This window comes from Canis lupus, chromosome 14, assembly GCF_048164855.1.
Source record: "Canis lupus baileyi chromosome 14, mCanLup2.hap1, whole genome shotgun sequence".
Lineage (NCBI taxonomy): Eukaryota > Metazoa > Chordata > Mammalia > Carnivora > Canidae > Canis > Canis lupus.
In genome coordinates, this window is record NC_132851.1 from 19,440,215 (window position 1) to 19,457,250 (window position 17,036).

The window sequence follows — 17,036 nt, forward strand, 5'->3', positions numbered from 1 at the left end:
CTGTTCTTGAACTTGGGATACATCAATGAACAACAGAGGAAAAAAAGAAGATTTCTTTCATTCATAAAACTCATATTCTGGTGATGGTAGAGACAATAAAAAATACACTTCTTAAGTACATTATTTTGTATTTCAGAAGTTGATAGGTGATGGATGACTCCCCTCATCCATACCATGTAAATAATAATGTACACAGATCATGGGTTATAATGACTCAACAGAGTAGGAGAAGAAAAAGTACCTAGCACTCATATGTTACTATTATTATATTTTCTAATTAAAATCTCTAATAATTACTCTTCATTTTAAAGTAATCTCTACCCTCAACATGGGGCTTGAACTCACAACCAAGAGATCAAGAGTTGCATGCTTTTCTGAGCCAGCCAGGCACTCCCCTTAAAAATTTTCTTATTATTATACTTTCTAATCTCAAATACTTTTGACTCCAAAATCACAATTCTCAGATAGTAGGTGCTATAATGACAAAGGGCAATATCTGAAAATCACTAAGAAAGCCAAGGATGTAGTTTAGTCCAGGTGGTTTGCTTCAAGACATGGCCAATTATGGGAACAGCGATGCTTGCTGAAACAGGAGTGCCTCTAAGATTCACACAGGACAGACATCTGCAGGCTACCTCTTTAGTTCCATGAGTTAAAAAAAGAAAGATTTATACATTTTAAAACAAAGCTTTTTAATTTTATTACAGGTCTAACAAGCCTCCAGAGGCTGGCTCTTTGGAGAATGACACACCTGAACAATAATCAGAAAAGGCAAAATTGCCTCCTCTGGGAATTGACGTTAACAGATTTGACTTTTTCTGTTTCATGCCAGACACGGTGCACGTCTGGCAGAGGTATGAATTTCAGTGCCTCGCTTACAGAAATGCTGACCTCTGTGGGAAATGTTTAAGTCCTTTGATGTAACTTATTGTTGAGCAAACAGTATTTCTGGCACTAAAAACATTTTGGGTTTATATCTGTTTCCATCAATCTTTATGCAATGACATTATCATTGCTCACCTATTACAGATATTTCTCAGCTGAGACTTCTTGAAAGGGCAGAGGGTTCGAGAGAGTATATATTGAAATGACCAAAAGATTTTTTTGTCCCCCCCCACCCCGCCCTTTGCTTATAGAGGTCATAAAATCACTCATGGGAGAAGACATTTTTTATTAGAAAACAGTAAAAGCACCTCTGGATGGTCTTCTTCCTGTATTAGGTAAATGCTATATATTTTCAGGTTGATACTATCAAAAATATGCCTCATGCATTCATTCATGCATGCATGCACGCATGCATTCATCATATGTTGAATGTTTGTCATGTTCTGGGTGCTGAACATAGGCAGGCACAGACATAAACACTAAAGAGCTCACAACTCCAGGGAGCATTCTGTCTATGAACATGAGCTGGATTTCCCAGAACCTAAAAGAAGGTCATTTCATTAACTTCACAGAGAACTTGGCCTCCCTTCCTAAATGCTGTGGGGAAAGCTGTGCTGCCAGGGCATTCGGAGGCTGCTGGCTCCCAGAGAGGACCTGGGAGTGATCTGGGAGGGAGTGGGCTTGGTGCCATGCTGGGGGCAGCAGGATCATTAAGTTCAATAACTGCTTGCAGGGGAATTGGGGTAATGGGCCAGAACCTTTCTGGAGCTTAGTGTTCAGGAGTTTGACTAAGTCCCCAAAAAAGCATGTTAAGCGATTTGGGCAAGTTTATTTCAACTCAGCAAAACTTTACGAAGGGAATCCAGAGGAGCAAGTTGGGCCAGGATGTGTAAGGATGAGGTTAAAACAGTCCCTGCCTTCAATGAGCTTACAGTTCATGTCATACCTCAGGATGAGGTAAAGGCAGGGAGCAGCTTGGTCTGGAGCTCATGACAACATCGAACCAGTTCTGCAAGGTCAGATGAAGGGACTGAGGCTTGGGGATGGGCAGTAAGTTGGCTAAGGATGCCATGAATTATAGCTGGTTCAGTCCCCAGAGTAGCTTCAATCACCCCTTCAGGTTTTCTAGGAACTGCATCTGCAGATACAGACTTGACTTAGCCAACTTTCTGGGTCACAGGATTCGTATTCATGCAACATGAAAATAGAAGAGTTTGCACATACTGAGTGTGTACTCTATGTCAGGCGCTGTCCAAAGTGCTGGTGCATATTAAGCATTTTATATTTATTATCTCATTTAATCCTCACAAACCATTTGTACAGGTTGAGGGGGGAAGGGCTGTGACTGTCCCATTTAACACAAGAGGGAACTGAGGTATGACGAGGTGAAGTAGTTTACTAGCAAAAATCCATATACTCAATAACTTGATGAATCAAGATTCAAATTCTGATTATCTGGAGACGGCTATTCCTACTACACTGGTGCCTGGGACAGTTCTTTCCCTTGGGACATATTGAAGATTGATATCAAATAGATATTTCAGCAATGGTAATTCTGGTAGAATATGGATAAGTGATTATGGTAGCAGATGTAAACCAAGAACATCAGAAGGATTCTATCTTTAGCAGCAGGTCAAGAAAGCCCTCTGTTGACAGCAAGCTTCTCATGTATTTAAATTTAAATAAAAAATTTAAATTTCAACCTTGAAAGACCTTCTATCCATCCATCTGTCCATCTCTCTATCAACCATTCAGCAAACATTGTGGAGAGTCCACTAAGTGCTAAGCATTGTGTAAAGTACTGGGGATACAAAGATAAATATATACACAGTCTCTGCCCTCAAGAAAGTCATCATCATGTGTGTGGAGGGGTCTTGCAAAAAAAAAAAAGAACAGGATCCTGTGATATCCGGGTTCTATCTTAGGATGAAGCAAGGTTCTGTGGGAAGAAGGAAGTAGGTCAGCTTGTGGGAATCAAGAGCTTCCAGACGGGCTGACATGTAAGCTGATGAGAGTTGCTTAGAAAAATGTGGCAGCTTTGAGTGTGTATGGAAAAACTGAGGAACAGTGAGAGGGAGAATGAATGGAACATTCCAGAAACCACTGGCAGCATTTGGAATGAAGGACACTGGAGTAGGAATTAGAAGACATGTGTTTTCCTCCTGGGGCATGACACAACATGGAAGTATGACATTGGATCAGTCATTTGCCTTGCTGAGACTTGCTTTCCTCATTCATTAGACAACAATATTGATATTTAATTGATCTCTCACTCACAGGGATGTGTCTGAACATTTCTGCAGCTCTAAGAAGAACATTTTATTAGTACAAATTATTATGATTATAAATGAATTTATCCTCTCCATTCCCCAACTGTATACGGACAGGTTTTAACCACAAGGAAAAGAAAAGTGACCCATGGCTATCAAATAAGACTTAGGAAAAATGTGTCTCCTGTACAATGTCCAGATTTTTTTCCCCCGGACTTCTTTCTCTCTTCCCAAAGTCCACATCACACCTTGTCATTAACTAATGTTTGTTTTGCTTTTTACATTTGGCCTATTACCTTCCTCCTTTCTCACTTCATACTGGACTTTCAGACCTGCCCTTCCCACTTCCCCAGGTACCATTTTCATTACTTTTGTTCATGTGGTGTTGACTAGGATGACTAATGGCTAAAAATCCACAACAAACTCTGGGAACTTAATGAGTTAACTTGGGCCAAGCTCTGACTCTCAACTAAGCATATCAGGATGGATAAAAGCATTCAGAAAATGAGCTTCCATTTCCTCTCTCTGGTTTTCCCCTTCATTACAGACATTTGCACATCTCAGATTCCCCTATGGAAAGACTTCCCTGGAAGGAGAGAATGTATGGCTGCCTTGTTATGACCAGTGGTGACTGCCATTTGTAGTTCGCAGCCGAAGCCCAATTATCATATTTATTGCATCAGATGCTTCAACTTCTGCTAATTCTGGGGTGCAGAAATACCACACTTCCTCCTGGGATATAATCTGTCTGTGAGAGAAGAAATATGAATCTGCCATGTGGGGAAGGGATTTAAAAAAAAGGGAAGGTTTAGTGGTCTGGAGAAGAAGTGTTCTATAATGGTTGCTTTGACATAACCTAAAAAGTTGCTTAGGAGGTGGATGGAGCAGGAGAATACAAGGAGCAGGAGGGTGACAATCACAATGGTCGTCTATGTCTAATAACAGAGGGAAAAAAGAATCTCATATCCCTTTTAGATTTCTGGGCTCAGAACCCCAACTTCATTGGAGAAATGCCTTCTAAGTCAGACTGTTCTTTGCAGTTCCCCATTCTCCTTCAAACCCCAGCGTGAAAGCCCAAAGTGTGTGTGTGCATGTGTATGTGTGTGGGGGTGCATGTGCAAATGCACGTGTACACATATGTTTGGGGTAAAAAAGGGAGGCAAAGAAAAAGGGAAGGAAGAGAGTTGATTCAGTCATTTCAAACTGAGTCATATCAGAGAGGCAACAGAGGGGGTTGCCAGCCTATGCTGGATGAAGGCCATGGCACCAGGAGATTTGTGTGGTGGGATCACCAGTCCTGGCAAGCTTAACAGAAATGAAGAGTACCAGCCCAATTCTAGTTTAAACAGACAATATTGAAACCCTGCCAGGAAGAATCTGAGCAATATTTTGCAAACTTTAATAACAGCTCAGAGAAACCGATCAGAGCATTTGGCTTTGCCGTGCATTATTGCTTAGCTGGACCCATGTAATAGCAGAGAGAAATGAATCTATTTTTTTCCATTTGCAGAGAATAATATTTTTCTTCCTCCCAAACGGAGAGGAATTCAGTAAAGTCTAAATGTATTTGTTTTGTTCCTTATTTCAACTTCTCTATAAATCGCCCATAGGGTTTTGGCACCCACTGTTAAGGTAGTTGGTTCACTGCCTGACATATCTTCTTATTGGAAATTGTATTCTAGAAACTAGAATCTTATTTGGTTGAAACCTTCATTTATAGCTTTGATATCACACTTGCCAGGCAGTGACTATGAGAATTAGGCAGAGGTTTTGGATATGCCGAGTAGTGGGAGAGTTCCATACATCATCTCCCTCTGGGACAAGGAAAATTGACAGCTTTTTGGATCCATGTAGTAGAAAGAACATGAGATAGTTTTGGAAACTGAAATGAGATCAAATCCCAGATCTCCCACTTACGACCTGGGTGACTTTGAAGACAGTGTTTAAGCACTCTGGGACCCTTGAGTTCCCAGGTATGTTGGAAAGATCAGATAAAGTATGGTGCATCAAATGTCTGGGATAGAGGCTGCTTTTTAGGAGAATCCTACCCAATGGCATTTCCCTTACTCTTCTTTTTCCTTAAGGCAAAGAGAAGGGTCGTGAAGTACTGGACAGCAGGACAACTACTGTTTCCATGCTGGCATGTGGACTCCTTACTCTCAGCCTCGTGAATGGGAAAGCCTCATAGGTCACTATCAGCCCTGGCAAAATAGGTAGATCAGGGGAAAATGTCGGCTGGTTAAATGTGAAGGTGCTTCCCATGAGGAGAGAGGTATCTGAAGGGTCCAAAGAACAAGGTAGACCCAAGCACATATGGGCCTTAAAAAGCAGGCTGTAGGGGATCCCTGGGTGGCGCAGCGGTTTGGCGCCTGCCTTTGGCCCAGGGAGCGATCCTGGAGACCCGGGATCGAATCCCACGTCGGGCTCCTGGTGCATGGAGCCTGCTTCTCCCTCTGCCTGTATCTCTGCGCCTCTCTCTCTCTCTCTGTGACTATCATAAAAAAAAAAAAAAATTAAAAAAGCAGGCTGTAAGCTAGTTCTTAGAACTGGTTCCCTCAGCAGGGCCACTCAGATTTGGCTCAGCTGTAGGACAAGTGAAATGCTCTGGCTTCACTTTGGGGAATAATGTAAGGAGAGATGATCTGAGATCTTTTCATCTTAGACAAATGCATATTTTCCAAAGAAAACAGAGTTAGGAAAAACAAAATGGCAGGGAAGAAGGCAGGAGAGAATTATTTTCCTTTAGGTAGGACTGGGTGGTTCTCCAATTGTTTTTGGTGAGAAGTCTGTACATGAAAGGAGTTGGAACATTCTTTCTCATTCATTAGTCTCTGCTGACATGTTCTCTCCAAAAGAGGCCTTCCCTGACTACCCCTCTCCCCAAAGAAGTTGCCTCCCTACCTTGCTTTACGTTCATCACAATATTTATCATCATCCGAAATGACACATATTGATTTGGTTTTGTGTTCATAATTTGTCTTCCCCAGTGGAATGCACCTGTGATGGCAGGCACTGCATCCAGCTTGCCTACTGTACCCCTAGTGCATGACGCCTGATACAGAAACATGCATCAGAGGAATCAATGAACAAAATAACATATATTGTGTATAATGATTGCTGTTTTTAGTTTTAGAGGTTAGGGGGACAATTAAGTAAAAATAAAATTATTGCTGCAAAATGAGATATTATAAATAGATACTTCTCTGGAAAATATAGCCATTTTTTTTCTTGATTTATAGGTACTTTTAGAAGCAGAATTGATTTTTATCCACTTTTCCTTACAGAAGTATCGTCAAGAAGTTCAGTGTTTGGCCAATGAATTCTATGTTACATTTAGATAAATATGCTTACATTTTAGAATTTCATCCCAGTTCTTGGTAATCAGAAGGTATTATCCAAATAAGCTGTCATTTGTACCATCATTTATCTTAAGATTGGCTCCCTTGTCTCAAATGCATAAGCCTTATATTTTAGGGTCAGCATGCTGTCACTCTCAGTCTATGAGCAGAAAACCATACATATTATAATCATTTTAAATAAACATGATTACCATAAGTCTATTTTTCACATGTGTACTGGTATCCACAGGGCTTAAACATTTTGATAAAGGGAGAATGGTCTTTCATCAGGCAATTAAATGTGAGTCTCACTAGAATGTGAAAGGGGTCCATGCAGTTGGAACTGGTACTTCATAAGACACTTTATTTTTCAGGATAAAATTCATTCTGCTCTTGGATGTTGGGGTCACATTTAAAATGTAGATTGGAGGGGATCCCTGGGGGGCTCAGCGGTTTGGCACCTGCCTTCAGCCCGGGGCCTGATCCTGGAGTCCCGGGATCGAGTCCCACATCGGGCTCCCTTGCATGGAGCCTGCTTCTCCCTCTGCCTGTGTCTCTGCCTCTCTCTCTCTCTCTCTCTCTCTCTCTCTCTCTCTGTGTCTCTCATGAATAAATAAATAAAATAAAATAAATGTAGATTGGAGGTAGGGCACCTGAGTAGCTCAGTTGGTGGAGCATCTGACTCTTGATTTTGGCTCAGGTCATGATCTCAGGGTCATAGGATAGAGCACTGTGTGGGGCCCCCTGCTCAGCAGGGAGTCTGTTTGAGATGCTCTCTCTCTTCCCCTCTCCCTTTGTCCTTCCCCCTCTGCATACACACACACACTCTAAAATAAATAAATCTTTTTTTTTTAAAGTAGATTGGAGGGGATACGGGGAATAAGGACACCCTGATTGGCAGTTAATGCCAAGACAGCCCACTTAGAGAATGAACACCCAGAATTCACAACTCACAAGGGACTCCATTCCTCCCAAGGCATACGCATTGAGTTTTCTGCTTCGGACTCTCATTCCCTCCTTGGGTCTGCAAAAATAACAAAGCAGCTAGGAAGACAATATAGCAAGAATCGTATACTCTGACTCTGGAGTGGATGTTGTCCCCGGGTACAGATTATGTGACCTACTCTAAAGAGTCCCTTCAAGCCTCTGTAAATGTGACAGTAATAGCATCTACCTTGTAGGCTTGCTGTGGTCATTGAACAAGCTGACGGTACAGTGGTTATACTTAGCAAGTCTTCAACCAATGAGCATTAGCAGTGATGAAAAGCTGTTTAGTGACTATTTCATAGCCTCTGCTGATCCATCCACAAATTCCACATTACAACGATATTTGTTTTATTAAAATATTGAAGCAGCAAAGCCCCATTGAGCAGCAGCAACCCATTTGTGAGAGAGTCCTAGCAAAGACTAGGGAAGTCAGGCAGCCTTGCGCCTTCATGGCATTAAGGCAATTATACCCTGCGTTATTAAACTCCGTGGTATCCAGTTCAACTTGTGAAATAATATGAATTAAATACAGCCCAAATAGTAGCACTTTCCTTCATCAGTGAAAGAGTGGCACTCAACAATGAAGCTCTCTAGCTAAATTACCAAGTTCAGGGCCTAAATTTAGGATGGGACAATTTTGAAACAGTTGATTACTGCATCTAAGATTATGGGTGTTCTTGTGAACTATGGAAACTGATGAAATAAATATAAAATGGTGGATTATTGTTGGCACAATTATGGGAACAACCCTTCCTGGGCTGCCTGGAGTGCTTCTGCATTGCTATATGGAAAGATTATTGAAAAGCAATCACAACGCATGCCTATGAAAGACACCACAAACAATATCCATTTTCCAGAAGAATTTGATAGAGGGACTGAAGAGAACAGTTTATTTCATGATCGAATATGACACTTAAGATGAGAAGACATGTTTTTTTTTTGGAGATTGGAACCCTCCCCTGTGCTTCACGTGGATGAAAAATCAAAACAAAAAAAACACTGGTTCATAGCACAGAAAGCAGGCAAGTGGTATCACAACAGTCGGAAATTTACCTTCTTGGTTACTAGTCAGTTCCTAAAGTCAGAGGACAGAAATCACATTTGTGCTTTGGCATCAGACAGGCCCCCACTTTTGAGCTGTGTATTTTTAGCCAGTTTCTTGCCTTCCATAAGCCATGCTTTTCCTGTTGGTAAATTAAGGAGAGTAGTCATAGGACCTTCTTCCTGGGGTGGCTGTAAGGCTCTGGGTTAAATGTTCACATGAATTATTCCATACAACTCCACTGTAAATATGCCATAAATGGTAGCCACTGTGTAATTCCATTTTGTCTAAAAACTTTGTGACCTTGGGCAAATTATTTAATTTCTACATGCAGCTGTTTCCTCATATTTAAGAAGATGATGATGAATGATTGTACCTACCCGACTGAATTGTTGGGAGGAATGAGTGGGCTATGTATAACATGCTTATCATCAGACATAAGCCTTCTGTGTGTTAGCTGCTGTTATTATTGTTATTATTATTATTACTATGACTACTAAAACTTATTAATTAATTATTTTAATGCTACAGCTATTTTAAGACTCCATCAAGTCCATGACAGGGGACTAGGAGGGAGCCAGCCACCTTACAACCTTTCCTGAAATGTGGTCCTGATAGCTCTATCTTGTCAAACTAATGACTTGATGGGAGCCTTAGAATTGCTGTTCCTCTCCAGCTATGGAGTCCTCAAAGTCCCATCTATAATCCACAGGTACGCCAAGATGAGCCCCCCGAGGCTACATCACAGTGTCACTCAGAGCCTCTCTCCACACGAACTGGAGGGTGGGAAGAAAGAGGCAGAGGCTGGAAACTGCTCAGCCCTCCCAAATTTGTGGGGTCTTGATTTGGACTTTTGATGTCATTGCTCAATAAAATATTTTCATTATCATTAGAATCACATAAAAATAACAATTAAATGTCAATATTTTAAAAAGAGCAAAATATTGTTAACTGTGTTCATTTTTTTTCTTCTGTCTTGATTCTTTCTTTTCCTCATTCCCTCTTTCCCTCTGTTCCAATATACTGGAGCTTCAAAGAAGAGAAGTAGCCAAGGCCTTTCTCAAACTCTGACTGGGCTTGATACTTCTTCTCTATTAAGGTTCTTCTTGACCAGGATCTGAGCTGACTGCATTTGTGATTGGTTCAAATCTCATCTCTAGAAACACTAGCTTGAGATTGTATGTTCCCATCTGTACAATGGGGGTAAGAATTCTCCCTCACTCACAGGACCACTAAAAGCATTACATAAGATCATGCTTTTGACATGTGGGCAGTGCCTGGCACATAGTAAAAGATAATTTTTGCTAGCCAATAGTATTTGTCTCAAGTTCAGAAAGCTACTATTCCAGCCAGCTAAGATTTTCCTCTTTTCTTTTTTCCATTTTGTTATAAAATATACATAACATAAAACTTACCATTTTAACTATTTTTAAATGTGTAGGCCAGGGGAATTAAGTACATCCACATTTTGTGCAGCCATCAATTCCTCCTATTTTGTGGGTAAGTCTCATGAGACTCTGAATCAGACCTTGTGACTTGCCCAAACTTACAATGAGTCCTGGAACCTGTATATTCTACTCCATCAGAATTCCCCAGACTTTGAAAGGATCTCATCTTCCTTTCATGCAGACCCAAGTTTTAGAGTGAGAAGTGAAGTTGGAGATAAAATTACAGCATTTATTTAATCAACATGTTTATTCCATAAATACTTATTGGGCATCTACCTGCTATGGAAAGGGTGCATGCGAGAAATCTGGCAAAGAGAATCTGTTATTCCTTACAACAGTCATATTGGTATTTGGTTGGTTTTATGTTTTCATTTTATACATGAGACCATGGAGGGCCAGAGAAGGTTGGTAACTTACCCAAGGTCACATAGTAAATAGTAGAGATGGGATCCAATACCAGGGGAATATAATTCCAACATATTATGATGAACCTGGTGACAGGGCTTATTAAAATTTCCTAGGGATTTGGTTTTGGTTTTGTTTTGCCTTGAAACATAACATAATACCAATATGGCAGAGTACCTTTTTTGTTACTATGGGAGACACAGACTCCTCTGTGAACGAAGGCTACCTGAAGCAAAAAAGAATTAAGTCTCAGGTTCACAGACTAAGAACATTATTGAATCATCTTATGTCTTGGAGATGGGAGTGCTGATGGTGGTGGTGATAATGATGGTATTGATGATGATACAGGTAATGATGAAAATGCTAAGAACTATCAATCATAGAGTGCCTCTATATACCAGGTTTGTGTTAGGTCCATTTACAGATGCTGGGAATACAGTAATAAGACAGACACACAAAGTCTCAAACTATACAAGATACCCTGGAGCAAGATCATGGAGCTTATAATCTAATAAGCAATAGGATATGTTATCTTGATCCTCAAAACAGCCATATGAGATTAGAATGATGACAGTCATAATGAAAATTACCCCTAAATTTCTATTTAGAATACCTCCTGTGTGCCAGTCTTCTATGTGCTTTACACACAAAATATGTCATTCTGCAGATTAAAGAACTTCAATGAGCATTAGTTTCCTCATAACAAAAATGGGCACAAATGAGTCTGTCTTACACCATAGACTTTTTACCACAGTCTCCTCTCAGCCTAAGCTCTGGCTTCATTTTCTATCCAGGCCATTTGTTACTTCCACCCTGGTTTAAATCCCAACATCTTGCACCAGAAAGCAAAAGGGGTTGGGTGCCTACTTTCTAGAAGCTACCAGGTCTCTCTAAGTAAGAATACCTCTCCTGCCCTCCCTTCTTTTCATTATAAGGGAAAGCAGGGAAGCCCAGTCAGATCACTGACTATGAACTGTCTCATGGGGGCTATGTGCAGAAGCTTGGTTTCCTTGCCTTCTTCACTCTAAAGTGTCCTGGATTAGATGTCCCCTTCATAGGTGCTGGGCTTTTTTCCTAGGGCATGGAGTGAATCAGGCATGATCTTGGTTATTCTTCTGCAGGAGTCAGGGATATCTCCACTTCCCTGAATGCTCTATGCAAGATGGTGATAAATTCATATAATATTATTGCTATTTCAGCTTCCATAGCACTTTTTCATAGGTTGTCTCAGTTGATCCTCATAAAAACCCTGAGGATATCTTTATTTTATGGAGGAAACTCAGGTAGCTCTCCAGAAAGACTCACATAGTGAGGAGCTGGTTGACACCTTTACTGCAACTTCATGAGCATTTCTGAGCCAGAAACATCCAACCAAGCCTCTCTTAAATTTGTAACCCTCATAAGAAATAATAACATTTGTTGTTATTTTGGGGGGCAATTTGTTACGCAGAAATAGATCATGAATACAAATTTTGAGAGCACAGAAACTCATCTTCAGAGTCAGACAGCTCTGGATTTGCATTACAGTTTTGCCAGTTATTAGCTTTGTTACTTTGGGCTACTCATTCCATCTCCCTAAGTCTCAATTTCCTTATCTGCAAAAGGGGGATAATAATAGTACATATGCCCAAGTTTCTTTTCTCTCCAGAGTAAATAAAATGATGCTTATTCAACACAATGCTTGGCACACAGTAAGCAGTCAGTATTTGGAAGTTATAATTATTATTGCTATCACAACATTGGGAGCTCATTTTGGCAAATATCTGAAATACTCATTCTTCTTAAAGCACCAACCATAAGCTTTGCTTAGTTGGATTATACAGAAGGAGTCTTTTTATGAGGAAGACATGCTCAGTCAAAGAACATGGGTTTTGCCTGTTGTTGCCCGTGGTGCTGAAGGATATGCCAGGATTAAAAAGCCTTAACCAACCAGCAGCCAACAGAGCTTTCCTCTCCTTGTCCACAAAATGCTGATGAACAGCATTTTGTAATGTAATTAAGATCATACTGAAGAATGAGTCCTCCATCACCCCATCATTCAATTACCTTTTCCTTCACCAGCAGGAGCCCAGAGCTGGGCTTCACCTTCTCCTACAACATTCACCTGACCTCCATCTCATTAGTTCCATCCCCAGGAATTGATTTTAGGGGCCAGAGTCCAACATTTCTCTTGAATCTTTTTATGGTCTGCACTGAGGTCAAAATGAACTACATACTCATTTTCTGGGATGATATTTTTTGATGTGACAGTGATTGGAAACTATTCCTGCTTCCCATCTGCATATCCAGGTTTATGCTCTTCTTGGTCCTATGATTCATTCCATCTCTGAGTTGAGGGCAAGTGTGGAAGACAGTTTCCCTTGAAAACCATTATTTATCTGCAGTCACCATCTTCAGAATAAGATTCAACAAGGAAACTTCTCTCCCACAACAGTGTTCAAAGAGATGAGGACCCTTTCCCACACTGACACCTCTACCTTTATTGAGAAGACCATTTGGCTCATATCTCAGACCAAAATGATAAGTCATCCAGATTTATTAAAACATGTTTTGATGTGACTATCTCATCAGGCAGTGAATGACTCTTTCATGCAGAAGTTTAAGATAATTCTGCTTTGTTGGAAACAATCCTAACTCTTAATAAGCTGCACAGGGGACAAGAGGTTTGACTGTTGATCTTGGCTTGCTCACCAATTAGCTATATGAACTTGGGCAGGTAACTACATGTCAATGAGTCAAATCAGTTTCCTCATTCATGAAATCGGGAGAATAATACCTGTTTCACCTAGTTTTCAGGGTTTTTAGAAAGATCAAATGAGATGGTATCAATAAAAGTGTTCCAAAAATAATAATTTAAATACTTTCAATTTATATAATCATTCCAGCTGTAGCAAGAAACTCTACAACAATTACACCAGGTTTAACCAGCATTGCCAACACAAAATAATGACATTTGAAAGATATGCACAATATGTTTAAATCAACTTGTATGGGCAAAAAAAAAAAAATAAGAATTTATGATCAGCAAAAAACACTACAGAAAGAAAGTTAACACAAAGATAACAGATCGTCAAAACACAAGCAATGTCAAAAACCTTAAAGTATTATCTTTTTGTAAAAAGATTTGTTTATTTATTTTAGAGAGAGAGTACACACGAGTGTGTTGGAGTGGGGGGAAGGGCAGAGGGAAAAGGAGAGAATCTCAAGCATACTCCCCACTGTGTGCAAAACTCCATGCAGGGCTTGATCTCATGACCCTGAGATTATCACCTGAACCAAAATCAAGAATCAGATACTTAACTAACTAAGTCACCCAGGTGCCCCAAAGTACGTATTATCTTAAATCTGCAAGAAAGTCAGACAAATAAGCAGAACAAGAGGCAGGAAAACTTCCATCCTAAATAATCCAAGGCTTTAAAAAGTCTAATCTTGGAATGGGGAAATCTAACTGCCTAAGAAGTATGAAAGGCTATGCTCAAATTCCTTGGTTATCAGAAAACATAAGGTAAAACAGCCAGATACCACTTTACACCTATCAGATTGGCAAAAATTAGAAATCTAGATAATGACAACCACTCCAGAGGGAATATACACTGGTTCACCCTTATGAGCAATAATCTGGCACCAACTGGTGCAATTAGACACAAAGGTACCTTTATGACCCAGGAATCTCCACCCTTGGTCCAGAGTAGATAAATTCTTCCCAGGTCTTTGTATGAGGCAACCCAAGCATATGTAGGGTTGTAGCTAAGTGAAATGTGAGAAAATGCTAAGGAGCAATAATAGGACAATAGACTAGATATACATATAGCAAGCAACACGGAGAGGTTTCAAATATTGAATGGAAAAAAAGAAACTGGAAGGTCTATAACACAATATCATTTGCATAATGGATTATAAACATTCATACAAAATGACAGTATATATTAATAATATATCAAACACACTGGAGTTTTTGCTTAAGTGGGTGGTGGGTAGGATTGGAAATGAAATTTGGAAAAAGAAAGGAGAGGTAAACCCAACAAGAGTCCTTTGAAAGACCTGAAAAAATTGTATGCCATGAACCAAGTAGTGCCGTTAAGTCAACCCTGTGTACCTGATGTCTAAAAAGAAAACCTTCATGTAAAAACTATGATTCATTTTTATAAAAACTATATACCCAAGTGAACATATACACCTGCAAAGTCAAAAGCATCTGCAATGAAATAATAACAGTGGTTATTTCTATATACTTCTGGAAAGGGATTCAACTATTATTTTCTTCTTTTGTGCATCTGCATATTCTAGACTTTCCATAATGGACAAAATGGACATACATTCCTTTTTTAAATTTAGTTTCTATTTAAATTCCAGTTAGCATACATTGCAATATTAGTTTCAGATGTACAATATAGTGATTCAACATTTCCATACAACTCCCCAGTGGTCATCACATGCCTTAATCCCTACCACCTATTTAACCCATCCTCCCACCCATCTTCCCTCTGTAACCATCAGTTTGTTCTCTAAAGTTAAGAGTCTGTTTCTTGGTTTGCCTCTCTTTTGCTTTTTTCCCCAATGCTCATTTTTTTGGTTGTTGTTTCTTAAATTCCACGTATGAGTGAAACCATATGGTATATCTTTCTCTGACTTATTTTGCTTGGTGTAATACTCTCTAGCTCTAACACGTTATTGCAAATGACAAGATTTTGTCCTTTTTTATGGCTGAGTAATATTTCATTATATATATACCACATCTTCTTTATCCATTCATCAATCTGTGGACATTTACACTGTTTCCATAATTTGGCCATTGGAGATAATACTGCTATAAACATTGGGGTGCATGTGTCCCTTTGAATCAGTATTTTTGTATCCTTTGGGTAAATACCTAGTGGTGCAATTGCTGGCTTGTAGGGTAGTTCTATTTCTTAACTACTGAGGATGGACAAAGGCAAATGACTTTACTTAAGAATCCTGAAGACAGGTGGAGTGTGTGGCTGGCTCAGTTGGTGGAGCATGTGACTCTTGGGCATTTGAGCCCCATGCTGGATGTAGAGATGGCAAAATATTAAAAATAAGTGCCATGTCTTTCTATCTTCGTAATCTGCACACATGCCCATGGTGTGGGGCTGTAAAGACTCGTGTCCCTGAAAGATAACTGGAAGTCCTTGTTTCTAGTTGTCCTTGTCATGAAAATAGAAAGGGGGCAGAACTTTAAAGAGTTGAGCCTTGGCAACTGTATTTACCAAAAGAAAGAATTCTGTACAAAGAGAGAGAAAATGGTATACTTGGGTAATGATTTTTTTTCATTGGCTTCCCCAAGAAATACAAATGTTAAAAAATGTCTTAGTCTAAGGGCTGCCAAATCTGTTTTCCTCTTGGAAGTCCACTGGTAAGGAACACTTAAGATATCTGCCCTCTTCCTATTCAGGTGTCAAATAAAGCCAGTAGTTTCTGTTTTGTAGTCACTAGAATTTTAGAACATTTGCAGTCCTTTCCATGGGATAGCCCTTTCTGTACATTTTGCAGAAAAAAAATCCATTCACATTTATATATGAGATGAATATGTTATTAATAATGACTACTAATAGCTGACATTAGAATTCTTCTGAAGAAGGGAACTATCTTTGTTCAATAAAATTTTTTGATGAGCTCCCAGGGTATGAGATTAGTTGTCAAAATCACAAAAACTGATGATAAACTACATTGAATGAGATTTTGTTTGCTCCCAAAAGGAAAGTAGAGCAAACACTGGGAAGAGATTACTGAGACAGGAATCCAGAGGAGGTAAGAAGGGCTGAAGGAATAACCAGGTAACAGCCCTATGTGGGGTTCTAGAAACAGGATCTTTAATGATAAAATTTGATGTTGTTTGAGGTCGATAAAGAACTTCCCTTCTCTGCCACAATTTTAAGTAAAGTTTATTTTTTGAACTAGGAGATGATGCTGAGTTTTATATCAGGGAGACAGCATGTGCAGAAGCCAGAACTTCGAGATGGAGGGACCCTGAGGACACTTAAAGCTTTGTAGACTCTTAGGTGGTCCTGACTCTCACACCATCCTATCTATTTCTTTAAAGTGACCACAGCTGGCAAGCTATTTTCTGCTTCACCCAGAAAACAAAACCAGGGCATGCCAAAGTAGGCAGATATCAGCCTTTGGAGAGAACTGGAGAAGTTCTCAAAGATTGCTAACGAGTCTCAATTTCCCATGCTTAGACATTGGGAGGGCAGACTAACCTTCAGTAACAATGAGCTTCTTCAACAGCCTGGATCACAGGAAAATTGGAAAGAATTGTGGAACTCAAGTTAGATGTGCCAATAATGCACTCTGGATGGCACAGAGAGAGGAGGGAAGTGACATCAATTGACCGTGTACTGTCCCAGCCACATTAAATAGCTTATCTTATTTAACCCTTATTATAATCCTGGGAGGTGAGTATTATTATCCCCATTTGACACAGGAGGGGGCTGAGCTCAGAAAGATTAAATCACTTGCCCAACATTTCACAGAGTTAAGAAGTGATGGTACCAGCATTTGACCCAGGCCTGTTTGCAAAGTCTAGTCTCTTTGTACTCTGTTATGCTCTTTCTTTTGAAGAAACAATCAAAAGACATATAGCAGCTACCTTCAGGGAATATTAAATAAATAAAAAGACTGGCTGACAAACCATTCTTTA

General features: G+C 39.8%; 1 protein-coding gene across 6 annotated transcripts in view; it reads right to left on the reverse strand.

Annotated features, from left to right (window-relative positions):
• The window catches only part of SAMD12 (sterile alpha motif domain containing 12), a 377,750-nt gene that overhangs the window by 36,254 nt on the left and 324,460 nt on the right, over positions 1-17,036 (reverse strand). Inside the window, exon 5 of one of the 6 annotated variants that reach the window (XM_072774306.1) lies at positions 8,462-8,664. The exons of 3 other annotated variants lie outside the window; for them this stretch is intronic. In XM_072774306.1, coding sequence (XP_072630407.1) covers positions 8,576-8,664 — 89 coding nt within the window. In that variant the 3' untranslated portion in view covers positions 8,462-8,575. Of the gene's footprint in view, positions 1-8,461; positions 8,665-17,036 lie in introns of those variants that run through there. 2 more of the 6 variants (XM_072774305.1, XM_072774311.1) reach the window with 2 other exon arrangements.